Source organism: Balaenoptera acutorostrata, chromosome 13, assembly GCF_949987535.1.
Source record: "Balaenoptera acutorostrata chromosome 13, mBalAcu1.1, whole genome shotgun sequence".
Lineage (NCBI taxonomy): Eukaryota > Metazoa > Chordata > Mammalia > Artiodactyla > Balaenopteridae > Balaenoptera > Balaenoptera acutorostrata.
In genome coordinates, this window is record NC_080076.1 from 86,013,430 (window position 1) to 86,027,437 (window position 14,008).

General features: G+C 45.4%; 1 protein-coding gene across 6 annotated transcripts in view; it reads right to left on the reverse strand.

Moving 5' to 3' along the window:
- The window catches only part of CLIP1 (CAP-Gly domain containing linker protein 1), a 126,136-nt gene that overhangs the window by 21,067 nt on the left and 91,061 nt on the right, over positions 1 to 14,008 (reverse strand). For all 6 annotated transcript variants that reach the window (XM_057527302.1, XM_057527301.1, XM_057527299.1 and 3 more), the window contains one exon: positions 9,366 to 9,486. In XM_057527302.1, the coding sequence (XP_057383285.1) occupies positions 9,366 to 9,486 (121 nt within the window). The remainder of the gene's footprint in view (positions 1 to 9,365; positions 9,487 to 14,008) is intronic.

Genomic DNA, 14,008 nt, shown 5'->3' on the forward strand with positions numbered 1-14,008 from the left:
TCACCAATAATGGGATAAAGCAACATCACCTGCCTCCGGGCAGGAAATGGTTATCACTTATATAGTCTTCCTGCTAAAAATGAATAACCTAAATACCATCATGAGGAAACACCTGACAAACCCCAAACGAAGGATTTTATACAACATAACTGGCCTGTTTTCAAAAAAGTCAAGTCATAAAAGACAAAGGCAAAAGAACCATTCCAGATAAAGACAACTAAAGAGACCTGAGTCAATGAATGGAACGCATGATCCTGGACTAGATCCTGAATCGGGGGGAAAAAAAACCCACAAAAACTATTGATATAAAGGATATCACGACAACTGCCTAAACAGGAATAGGGCCCATACATTAGATAATAGTGTTCAACTTCCTGAATTTGACAGCTGCACTGTGGTTAGGTAAAAACCAATCCTTAGCCTACATGAGCACTCTGTGTTTTATTTATTTATTTTTAAATTTTATTTATTTATTTATTTATTTATGGCTGTGTTGGGTCTTCGTTTCTGTGCGAGGGCTTTCCCTAGTTGCGGCAAGCGGGGGCCACTCTTCATCGCGGTGCACGGGCCTCTCACTATCGCGGCCTCTCTTGTTGCGGAGCACAAGCTCCAGACGCGCAGGCTCAGTAGTTGTGGCTCACGGGCCTCGTTGCTCCGTGGCATGTGGGAATCTTCCCAGACCAGGGCTCGAACCCGTGTCCCCTGCATTGGCAGGCAGATTCTCAACCACTGCGCCACCAGGGAAGCCCTCTGTGTTTTATTTTTACAACGTTTTGCAAAGCTTGAAATGATTTCCAAATAAAAAGTTAAAATCACAACTCTGTTCCTCATCTGTGATTCCCTAAACTGTTAGCTTAGCTGTCTATTTACCTGGATTTAGTGCTCACCTCCAGTCCCTTTGCCAGGCTTCTCTTGAGCTCGTAAGTCCTGTATATTGAGTCATGTCTTGCTTGGCCAAATTTTACCAGCAAGTAAGCTACTTTCCAGAAGGACTCATAGATGCTATAGCTTCTAAGTTCTTTCAAGTTTGGAAACACCTGTCTTCTTACCTGAATAATAATTGCTTGGATATGATGCTCCTAATCATATCTTCTGTCCCTTAGAACTTTGGAAACAGTGCACTATGTTTTTTTTTTTTCTTTTTTTTTCTGGCATTGAATGCAGCTGCAGTGGGCTATTTTTTCTCTTTTTATAAGGAATCTGATTTTTCTGCCTGGGGACCTGAAGAATTCTCTGTATATTTTCAGAAACGTTCATTAGGTCCCTGTCTGTTTCTGATGTATTTACCAGTTCTGATATGGTGTGGTTTTGGCCTTCAATTTGTTTCCTTAACTCTTTCTTCTGTTCAGCTTGTGTCATTTTACCATCTTCTCTTTGAACAGCTGTTTTATTTACATCACTTAAGCTTTTATATAACACAAAGCAATATTTTACTCTGGGTAATGTTTTCTCATGGCCTGAATCCCTCATCTCTCTTTGGATTCCTAGGTTCTTTTCTTTTCTTCTTTCCTCTTTTGGTACAGTATGTAGTCAACTGTTCATCTTACCCTGGGCAGCTCTACCTAGACCTTCTATTTGCTCACATGTAATGTAAATGAATTTTCCTTTATGCCCCTCCTACTTTATCTGAGACCTCCAAGCTACAACTGAAAAATCGGGCATTGCAGTCTATATATTTCTGTAGCCAGAGGGCCCTGGGGCAAGGGTGGGCAGAGTGCTGTTCGGGTGACTATACGATCTGCTGGAGCTCTGTCTCTGAGCTTTTCCCTTCAGTGTCCTGCATCTCATCTACTGCATCAGAAAAGAGGCCACTCTATTCCTGAAGGAGTGTGTGCTCAGCTTCAGCTCCAGGCAGATATTACAAGTTGGCTCTTTCAACGTCTACTCTCACCTCCTCTGTTTCCTTCCCTTCCTGGAGGAATCCAGCCTCACTCGTGGTTGGAGGTGACACTATTACAGAGATCTGAATTGTCCTCTCCAAATGAAAAGATAAACCATGTAAAGAGCCACCCTCGGGCTTCCCTGGTGGCGCAGTGGTTGAGAATCTGCCTGCCAATGCAGGGGACGCGGGTTCGAGCCCTGGCCTGGGAAGATCCCACATGCCGCGGAGCGACTAGGCCCGTGTGCCACAGTTACTGAACCTGCGCGTCTGGAGCCTGTGCTCCGCAACAAGAGAGGCCGTGATAGTGAGAGGCCCGCGCACCGCGATGAAGAGTGGCCCCCACTTGCTACAACTAGAGAAAGCCCTCGCACAGAAACTAAGACCCAACACAGCCATAAATAAATAAATAAAAACTAAAAAAAAAAAAAAAAAAAGAGGAGCCCTCTGCCTTTCCCCACTTGTCCTTCCGCCTGCTTCCTCCCGGAGAGTTTTTCAATGCCTGGGGGTGTAAGAGCCACTGAGATCGAGAGGATGAAAACTATCTGCTGAGGACAGCAGCAGAGCAGAGAGGGAGGGCAGGGTTCCCTGAGGACATCCTTGAGTGGCTGGACCCACGGGGACTACCTACCTGTGAACTTATCATCATTTGAGTAAAAACCCACCCATTCCCACCCACCCGTTTACTTAAGCCACCCTGTCGGCTAGACGAGCTATGGAAAATGACGACTAGCCGTTTTTCCTGCTCTGGTAGAGTGCTGGGTGGCAGAAGCAGCTCTGGCCTCAAAGATTTTTCCCTGACTGCCCACTCACTTCTTCAGGCTAATTTTCTCCAAACTGGGTTGGGCATGGGGATGGGGAGAATTAGAGGGAAATTTCTGGGGATTTTGCTATTTGTTTTCCTTTCTCTTACTACCGTGAACACAGTTTCAAACAGAGTCACACCACAATTTTGTCTCTTTTCTTGGTTGTCAGTTTCAGTGTTTACAGCATGAACTTGATTGGCTTTGCTGGATTTTCCTGAAGGTGTTTTTAATAGTCGAAAAAGTGTGTTCATTTCACTAGGTATCGTGCACGCGCAGGAGAGAGATTCTGTGATCCAGCTTCACTCGGCCCTACTCGCCCGGAAGCCACCCCACCCCAACTCCAGATTAAAATTTGATGGCCGATGATCACTACTTTTCCAAAATAAAATACGACAAGCTAAAAACAGCGTTTTCTTTCTAAACATTCAGGTCTGGGAATGTAGGCTTATTTAAAAGGCAGGCAATGATTCAAGGATCAATTTAGATGATAACCCCAGTTTTTTGTATACTGCATCTGTTATAACCTCTGTTAGGAAGAGGTGTTGATGAAATACAGTTACTGAGTCATCTCATATCTGTCCAGTTTCCATAAGCCAACTATGACCTCATTTTGCAAATAACCAGGGGAAAAACCAGCACTATTCCCACAGCGGCAGTTCAGTGTATCTGCAACCCTCACAGAGGAGAATACATGTGAGGTTTGGGAATGATACATCAGACTCCCTAAGGTGACTGTTTCTATAGAAGAACTCACATCATTCTGATTATTTTTAGTATTCTCTATGAGAAGAAATAATGCTCTGCACGGTTTCCATTAAGCTTGACACCACGTGACCCTGCCCGAATTCACTGTACAATCCACCATCCACACAGAGCAAATGTCCCGCTCGTGTGGTGATTGGCTTTTGGCAACCGCAGCTCTGCAACAGAGCCATGAAACTGGAAGTAAGTGGACGGGAAGAAAGCAGAAAGAGCAGTCACACAGTCTCCATATCTTATGCTGTAAAACGGGACCTGAGGGCCTGGCTAAAGATGAGATAGTCATTTCATCACCCGTTCATTCATTCACTCGTTAAACCTGCACGTCCTGCTCTAGGAGGCCCACTGTCTCCGAGCTGTGCGGGGAGAGAGCCTGAGTCGACCACACACCCGGCTCCGAGGGTCACGCGCAGAGAGCCGAGGAGACTGCGACCCGGACCGGGGAAGGAAGCGGCCACCTGCAGACGAGAGGTGACGACAGGGCACGGGCCTCCAGCGGTGAGGGAAAAAGTGCACGAGTGGGGGAGGAGGAGGAGAGATGGACAAGCAGACAGGCACACGGCCAGGGACGGGGTGTGGCGGGAGATGCGGGAGACACGTGAGGTGTGGAGGAAGCCAGGGGAGGCGCGTGGGAACGCGGATGGTGGTGCGCACCGTCTACAGAGCGTGCAAGGAGCCGCGCGTGCGCAGCCGCAGGGAAGCCACCGCTCACGCCAGAGTCCTTGCCGGCGTGCGCTGGGGCGGCAGGAAGCCGACTGCAACGGACGGGGAAGGAAAGGGGAGTGAGAAATAAGGCAGAAGACAAACTTTAAGAGTTTGGTAAGCTGAAGACAGGGCTGCAAGTGTGAAGAGTGTGGCGAGATTTAGAAACGAGGAGGATCTCCCGACCTGCGGAAGACCCGAAGGGGCAGTGAGACGCAGCTGCTCCAGGCAGGGGTGGAGGCTTCAGGAGGGACGGGTGGCCGTCTCAGTGGAGAAAGAGACTGAGACGCCTGAAGCAAACGGATACATGAAACGTGGTCTATCCCTTCAATAAAATGCGACTCAGCCACGACAAGGTATGAAGTTCTGACACAGGCTGCAACATGGATGAGCCTCGAAAACATCATCCTCCGTGAGAGAAGCCAGGCGCAACTGGACACGGACTGTATGACGCCATTTATGTGAAATATCCAGAATGAGCAAATCCACGGGGTAAAAAAAATAGATTAGTGGTTGCCAAGGGCTGGGAGGAGGGAGGAACGGGCAGTGGCTGCTTAAGTGGAGTTTCCTTTCCGGGTGATGAAGATGTCGCAACTAGACGGAGGTGATGGTCGCACAACGCTGTGAATGTGCTAAGTGCCGCTGAATCGTACAATGTAAAATGGGTAAAACAGTACATTTTATGTTACGTGTATTTGAACACACACACACACATCCCCAAAACCAACCCAAAGCAGCATGAAACCAGTCAGGCCATCAGGAAGGAAACAGTGTGAGGGCAAACCGTCAATAGCAATTATAATGACAATCTTCAAAACCATCAGTCATAAGAAAAACCAAATTACGTGAGCTATTAGGTTGAACCCTATGAAATTGCAGAACCACAGCTATTTCGTATGTTCAATCTAATATAGCCTCTTTTAAAAGACGAGGCACTCTATGTGACGTTTTATGAAGATTTCTGTCACAGGCGATGCCAGATAACTCCAACACTTCTGCTTCTCACAACCCTAACTGATGCTGGTTGTCACTGCCCTCCCCTCTTAAAATGAAAAACCCTACTGGGTAAAGGGGACTTAGAGGAAAGGAGAGTGTCTGATAGGGGCTCTGCTTCTGGCTTAGCCAGCTCCACCCTGGAGGGCTGCCAGCGAGCAGGTAAGCCCCACGACTGTTCAAACACTTCCCCCCGGGGGACATGGCACCCGCTTGCCAATCACGGCAGACGAGGGTTTCTAAGAAAGCACAGAAGCTACCATCACTCCCCACCTTTGACCAACCAGTCCTGCTCACTGTTGGCCCTCTTAATTTCGGAACTGCTTCATCACCTTTTAAGGTGATAGAGAGAATGCTCTACAAAACCACTGTCACAGGGGAGCAGGGATTCTTTTATTTCAACAAATAATCTGACTTCCAAATGACAAACAGGAAATGAAATAGCCCTCTTCATGAAGATGGCTTCTCAAGGAAATCAAAATCCTTAGCCCACATTCCCAGTGAGAGTCTTAAGAGGCAGGATAGGATGTCCCTCGCGCTCTAGTGGTTAAGACTCTGTGCTTCCAATGCAGGGGGCGTGGGTTCGATCCCTGGTCGGGGAACTAAGATCCCACATGCCACGCGGCGAGGCCAAAAAAAAAAAAAAAGATGCAGAACAGATTCTGGAATCTCATGGTTTTCTAAGCAAAATAAATATTTGAGGCAGAAAAAAAGTAACAGTAGAATTGAAAGTATATTTTTATAGTACTGTTTGACCCCACCTACCCCATTCCTAGCTCAGAGGTTTTTTTTTTTTTAATTTTAACGATAATTATGAAGTACATAGAAACAAGTTTTATTCTCAGTAAGGGACAGGAGCAGGCAAACAGGCTTACGAGTTAGTCAGACACGAGTTCTGATCTCGGCTCCTCCGCTGCCTAGCTCTGTGTCCTTGGTGAACCACTTCATTTTTGAGCCTCAGCTTCCTTCCGGCCTACAAAATAACCTTACTGTCTCAGGTATGTGGTGATGATTCTGTGAAACAACGGCAGAGCAATCCGCTCAGTACACGGTCAGCGAATGTGGTGCCGCTGAGCAAAGGGACCAGGATGGAACTCGGGTCCCAGGTCAGTGTTTATCTGTCCCACGTCAATCTAGTCTCTACTGTCTTCACTTTATTATTTTTAAAAAATATTTATTTATTTACTTACTTACTTTGGCTGCACCAAGTCTTAGCTGCGGCATGCAGGATCTAGTTCTCCAACCAGGGATCAAACCCGGGCCCCCTGCATTGGGAGCATGGAGTCTTACCCACTGGACCACAGTCTTTCACTGTCTTCACTTTAGAATGAAACACTATGTCTATAGTACTACAATTAAATTTTTTTTTTTTTTAAATAGGGTTTCTGCCAAACTCTGTAGTATATTTCTGAACAAAGTTAATCAATAGTTTGGCTCAGGCTTCCCTGGTGGCGCAGTGGTTGAGAATCTGCCTGCTAATGCAGGGGACACAGGTTCGAGCCCTGGTCTGGGAAGATCCCACATGCCATGGAGCTACTGGGCCCGTGAGCCACAATTACTGAGCCTGCGCGTCTGGAGCCTGTGCTCCGCAACAAGAGAGGCCGCGATAGTGAGAGGCCCGCACACCGCGATGAAGAGTGGCCCCCACTTGCCGCAACTAGAGAAAGCCCTCGCACAGAAACGAAGACCCAACACAGCCATAAATAAATAAATAAAACCCAAAAGTTAAAAAAAAAAACAAACCCCCCCAATTTAAAAAAAAAAATAGTTTGGCTCAACTGTAGCAAGTAACAAAGTGGAAATTCGTGATTTTACATAAGTAAGCAGCACTCTAGACTCTTGGAGATTATGTAGTAAGAGTAATAAGAGCCAATGAATTAATCAGTCTTCTTCAGCCTAAGGCTGCTTCTAAGTTATTTTAAATGGGGGGATTCTCTCCACTCTTTTGAAATGTGTACACGTCAAGGGAAGCAGTATCTGCAGTCTTCCTTGGTGTTCACCATCACCGTTCACAATCTCTGGTGTCGCAGCCTATCATGGTTTAGTTCACAGCCGCTTGCTTCTCTCTCCAGAGTAAAACACAGGGCCCTACAAAGGGCAAAACAACCCCTGCTTTTAAGGGAAGTCACTTCCCTGGTTGTTTCTTGCAGGTGCTGTTTTCTAACATTCTTCAAAGTCACTGAGCTTCAAATTTTTAGTCCCAAAACCTTTTCAAAAAGAAGGTAATTCAAATACCAAGGCAAAAGAGAAAGGGCTGGAGGATGGAGAGGAACCCTGAAAACCTCTGTCCGAGGAATCGTGATGCTTCCCTCTTAGTCTTTCCGGTTCTGAGTGACAGAAACAAGAAATGTAATCAACAGTCCAGTTAAGGTCACAACGTAAGACAGGAGGCTGACCTCTGTGTGTTCTTCCCATTGGTGGATTCCACGCTCTCCTCCAAAGACGTTCAGTGAGACGAGATAAAAGGAGACCAACAGACTCGGCACTTGGCCGAGATCCTTCCCTTGCAAGTCCTTACAGACACACTGATGTCAGAGGTACCCACAGGGTTTCAGATGCTCTGGTTTGTGCCAGGAAGAAAAGAACCTCATCTGGTCAAAGGGCTTCTGTTTTCCATGAACCCCGCTTTCTCACATAGTGACCAAAGCAGAGTGCAGCAACCCTATTTACATCAACCCCCTTTGATCCTTTTCCTGACCCAAATCAGAAACTGACACACATCTCCGCGTGCTATTGGCTGAATGAGGTTGAGCACATTACTACCTTCTTTGGGCTTCCGTTTCCTCTTTTACAAGTGGGGGTAATGACAGTGCCATCTCATGGAACTACTGTGAAGATCGAGAGGACAGCTATCATGTATTTGTGCCTGTCACACAGTAAAATAAGAGCCACTGAATGTGAGCTACTATCACCAAGAGCATCATTGTTAGCCTGGAGTCTGGAGACATGGGCCATTTCTCCAGTGAAGTAAGGCAGCTGTGGAAAGCTCTAATGAAGACTTTCAAGTATGAAATCAACTCTCTGAAGAGCGCTTTCACTACAAATGCCACCACGTCAATGGACACTCAATCTACTCCATCCAAATGAGAATTAATATTTGCAAAGGGGCTTCCCTGGTGGCGCAGTGGTTGAGAATCTGCCTGCCAATGCAGGGGACACGGGTTTGAGCTCTGGTCTGGGAAGATCCCACATGCCGTGGAGCAACTGGGCCCGTGAGCCACAACTACTGAGCCTGCGCGTCTGGAGCCTGTGCTCCGCAACAAGAGAGGCCACAACAGTGAGAGGCCCGCGCACCGCGATGAAGAGTGGCCCCCGCTCGCCGCAACTAGAGAAAGCCCTCGCACAGAAACGAAGACCTAACACACCCAAAAATCAATCAATCAATAAATAAATTTATAAAAAAAAAAAAAATTTGCAAAGTATGCTTGGGAAAAAAAATTTTTTTTCCCCTTGACGTGCAAAGCAAGAAATAATGACCACACAGTAAAATTCTCTTAAAAATGTCATTTTTTGGAACTTCTGCTCTGAGGTCAGATGTGACTAACAGTCTAGCGTTTTGATTCAAGAATAAAAAGCAGAATACAGCATTCTTTAAAATCAGTTTTGCTTCAGTGTTTAATAAACTTGTCAGAAGCCTTTGTAATTTAAATATGGAAACAAGTGGGTTGTGGTTAGCTTATCGTTCATTCCAAGTGTAACACACGTTCCATACACCAATGCGCACAAGTGCACATGTACACACAGTTCCATTAGGAGGTGTTTAAACATTTTTTTTAATTTAAAGAAAAGCAGAGTCCTATTTAAAAACAGCTGCCAACCCTCACACCAAATCTGTATTCTTGGAACCTTTTTCTTAAAATTGATTTTCATGAAAGAAAAAAAAATCGAGAAAAAAAAATTGAAACCCAAGCAGTAGGGAAAAGATACTGTCCCTATCCATTTAAATGCATTGCCATAAGATCATCTGATAAAGATCTTATTTTCTACTTGCCTGCAAGTTCCCAGCGCTTTTTTTTTTTTTTTAAAGGACCTGTCAACTCACTCCTACCCAAGTCCTACAGCAGCACGCTTGAAAACGAGGAGACATGTAACACAGGTGACTTGAAATCCCATTTGAACCACCCCACCACATCGAGCACGTTCTCTGAGGAGCCTCCGAGCGCCCTGCCCACAGCAGCAGACATCAGCGTGGCCGAGCTGGGAATGCCCACCCAACGCCCACTGACCTTTTGATGACTTGTGACTTCGTCCCTGCTTCTCCCCAGCTCCTCGGCAAGTTTCACGTTCTCCTCTTGCAGTGCTGAAAGCTGCTGGGACTTCTGAGCTGCTGCCTGCTTTAGGGTTTCTCTGCAAGGACAGTGAGTGCAGGGTTACCATAGAAACAAGACAGGCAAGGAAACTGTGGGAGACGACCAGCTTCACAGCACCAAGGAAAATATATCTGGGTCACGTGCCTGATAGGCTCTATAACAACAGAAGGCAGCGTTATCTACATGCAGGAGGGGCCAAATGGCTTTAACCTCTCAGGAGGAGGACTGCTGCTCGCATGTATTCCATTTTTTTTCAAACCTGATAAATACTACATCCACTCTCTCATCACCCACACTTACCCCACTTCTAAATACTCCCCATACAAAAAAGCAATGTCACTCTAAAATAAATGACAGATGAAATGGTCAGTATTCCCCTTATTTCCATTAGAAAATTATACTTAAACCTATCATGTTGATAAAGTGATTTACTTTGCTGCCACGGCACTGTTCTAACTGTACAAATCTGTAATCTGTTTTTTTTTTTTTTTTCTGGCAGAAATGCATATCTGGTGGTTCCATTTGCCAGTATTTGTCAGAATCAAGTGCTGGCGGGAATCTGGGTATATTTTCAGGACAATTAGAGGTGAAATGCCCAAAGGAAATGCAGTTTTCTAATTACATAACAAGTGTTTTATTTTGATTGTATTCTTTCCATACTGCTAACCTGAAATTAAAAGAAGCAAATAAAAATACAGCTTGCTAACCATATTATACCATGAGTATCAGCATATAAAATGTGAACAGGGTAAATGTATTTATTAAACATCTTCCCATTATTAAGCTTAATTGCAAATATACATCCCAAATTATCCTTTACACGTGGACATTGAAAACAGTTTATTTGATTGTTGAATTTTAGTTTTATACCATAGAAGGTTTTGATGCAATTATGAATTTTAAGTCTGTGCTGGCTATATTCCATTTAGTGAGCTGTCATACGTGGCTGAATTCTGAATCAAGTCATCTGGGTATGAATCCATCTGCTGATGCATGAACACATCTATTTTTAACTTCAGTTGTCTAATGGGTGGCAGTGCTTGGCATCTTCAGTTTTCTTGATTTTTAATTCTCCACGTACCTATAACATACCTACGGGGCCGACCTCATGAAGATATAGGGGAAGATGTCTACACAAAAATCCTCCCAGCACATTAAATTTGTCATTTTACAGAGATGTTTATTTAGCAAGCGAAGAAAAACTGAGAAGGAATTTTAGCTTCAGGTAATTAGTCATTCAAAAGCTGGGAGGCTTGATTTTAATTATGGATCAAAACACACACACACACACACACACACACACACACACACACACGCGCGCGCGCACTACAGCTAAAGTTCATCTTCTGGCCAAAGTCCACCAGCTCTTGACAAATCAGAAGATTTTACTTATGATGAAATCATCATAAGCCAAACCTTTTATTCCCAAGTGGTCACCACCTTCATTAGGGGCTATTTGGTTTCAGCATTTGTGTGGCCTGTCAGAGATAAGTTCAAGATCCTGTTCTTTCTCTTTTAAAGATTTTCATCCTTTCAAATTTTTTAAATCCTTGGTTGCTATTAAGAGCCCACAGTGAAGAAAATTAAAATAAGGAGTCAAAGAAATATCAAGATGACCTAAGATTTATAAAAATGATACTTGTTCAATGTTTTAAAACCTGCAAAATGATTTCATGTACATTTAATCCTCAAAGCCCAAGGAAGCTAATGTTATTATTTATATTTTAAAGATGACAAAATTGAAGCTCAGGTAAGTGAAAAGATTTGCCCCAAATCAAGTAAGTTGTGGAACCAAGAGAACTGGAGTTAAAACTGGCAGACAGACCTCAGTTGTGATTTGAATATAGAAACACCTCTTTCAATTTTTCTTTAGACCAGAGGGGATATGTACATTTCATAGAAGAAGGAGGCTCTAACAGCCCAACTTCTGGACATACTCTAAGGAATAATTCCAAAAATACCTACAAATATAATTCTCACAATTTTTAAAGATGCTTTTCTTTCTACATTATAAGATAGATGTCTTGCAACAGAAAAGGAGACTGTCGCAGTTTTAAAACTGAGAGGCAAACATTGCTAATATTGACTTGCAGACATTCTACTTAGGAATCTATCATAAACCTATTAATTACCATGCTAAATATATTCTAGATTTATTACTGTGCCAGGTGAGTAATTAAAGGCAAAAATTAGATGGCTTATATCGTTTTCCCTGAGAGTCAAAAATTACACACCAGAGAGAAACCATTTTATTCTCTCTCTCCAACTAAAAATAGGAGCTGGCTCACCAAAATCAAGTTTTCCTAAAACCAGTTGAGTAAGTGACATAGAGGAAAATGAACATTTAGTTGCAAATGCTGGGATTCCAGGGCAGAGGGCAAGTTTCTGTAGGAGGTGGCTCCCGTTGGAACTCCTGGGTCTGCATAGGTGTCCTGGCAGGTGAAGAGAAACACCTGAAAAGCTCTAGAGGCCATGAAGATCCCAGGTACGTGCTAAACCTCGAAAAACAAACAGCTGCTCCTTCCCTAGCTCGGAGCACCGGGGAACAAGACTAAGGAACAGTAAAAGGACTGCTTTTTTTCTTTTTAAGAAGCACTGTTCTCATGACACAGTACATTTATATCAGCTGGTCCCTGAAATGCGGCCAAGTCTCAGGCAGGGAACAATGAGTCACTGGGGGCGGGGGGCGCTTTCAACCCACTCCTCACACCTCCCTCCAGCAGCTTCCCACGTACGCCACCACTGTGTCTCCCACTGCCCCTCCGTCCTGCTAAGAGTCCCGGCCTTGACCGGCCAAGTTACTGGCACAAGGCACGATTCTCGCAGCCCTGCTGGGCCAGGACAATCAGAAGCAGCGCAGGCCCTGTCTGCCCTGTGGTCTGGCTTCCCCTGGCCTGAACTCCCCGCTCAGGGATCAGAGACCCAGGAACCGGGCCCGGGGAGGAAGGCGCAGGTGAGGTGGACGGCAGCGCGGCCCACAGGTTTTTGCTCCCGCTCCCTTGCGGCTGCGGGCCCGAGGCTGAGCTTTCCTTATTCAATGGGGTCGTTCAAAGAAGGGCACGCAGAAAGAGCTTCCCTCTCGGCAGGGGTGAAACCACCCCACACGGAGTGGGGTGGGGGACATGACAGAGAGACTGAGTGAGGAGGGTGACACTTAACGCTAGACCAGTGCGACGACCCCTACAGGAGACGCCCAGATAGCCCTGCAGGAGACAGGAATTCCACCTCTCAGCTGGGTCCCCTCTGGTCCCACCCCTCCACTACCCAGCACGGCCCAGAGAGCTCAGAGTGGGGTGATGGCAGAGGGGGCATGGTGAGGGTATCTTCTCCCGATGCTCAGATCCTCCCTCACCAGCTGCCTTTGTGACGCAGATGATGGGCTCCAGACACTCAGGTGAGCAGAGCTACTGTGTCACCGGGGAGCGGGGGGGGGGGGGGGGACCCTGAACTGTAGCTGAACCCATCCTCTCTGAACTGATTTGAATTCGTTTTTCCTATCACAGTGACCGTTTCTACTTGTGCCCTTTGCTTTCAGCAGACCAGGAGATTCAAGCCTCTCCTGGTGGCCGGTCACCACGACTGTGCACGTACACATCGGTGTAAAAGGAACCGTTGGGAGCTGTTTAAACACCACCTAGAGAAACATCACTAAAACCAAGACTGACAAAAGGATCCACCATCAATGTCGTGAGCTGTCCATCCCCTCAGATGAGCAGCTCAGATGAGATCATTTCTAGGAGGATTTTAAGAACTCTCAGAAGAACTAGACATAGTATACTAATTTAATCCGAGCTTGATCAACACATAGTATTGAGGATGGTGACTTGGGAACAGCAGTTTGGAACTGGTGCTTTTGTTTGTGTTTGAATCTCATCTATTCGTTTGATCAAAACTGGAAATAAATAATACAAACCCTCGGAGGGCAGGGTCCACGTGCAATTCACCTTTGTATCCTTCCTAGCTTAACTGTACCTAGAACAAAGGACATGCTCAAATGTTCACCAGATTAGTTGGCTTTGAATTTTAGGTTCACATGGCTGATACAGTATAGTTCTCAGAACAGATAAGCAAAATGAAATCTACTCTGTAACTGTCACTTACAATGCCAGATAAATAACCACCTGCAATGATTATAAGAACCAAATTCGAAAGGTGGTATTGACAAAGGAAACATGGGCAGCCTGTCTGCCTGAAATCTAGGCAGCAGACTGATGGGTGAACCTTGATTGGAAAGAGTCTCCCAAAATTCTGCTCTTTTAATTTCCACGCCAGAAGATTAGATTACTCTTAAAATCAAGACTACTGACAATCTCAAAAGTGCATGCTTTTTTTTTTTTCCCCTATAGAAAGAGTTTTGAGGGATTGATTCACAGAGGGTCTGATGTTTCCTAATGTTGAGATTAGCTACCATGTAAGCATACTACTTTAAAAAGCTCTGGGCGGGCTTCCCTGGTGGCGCAGTGGTTGAGAATCCACCTGCCAATGCAGGGGACACGGGTTCGAGCCCTGGTCTGGGAGGATCCCGCATGCCGCAGAATGGCTGGGCCCATGAGCCACAA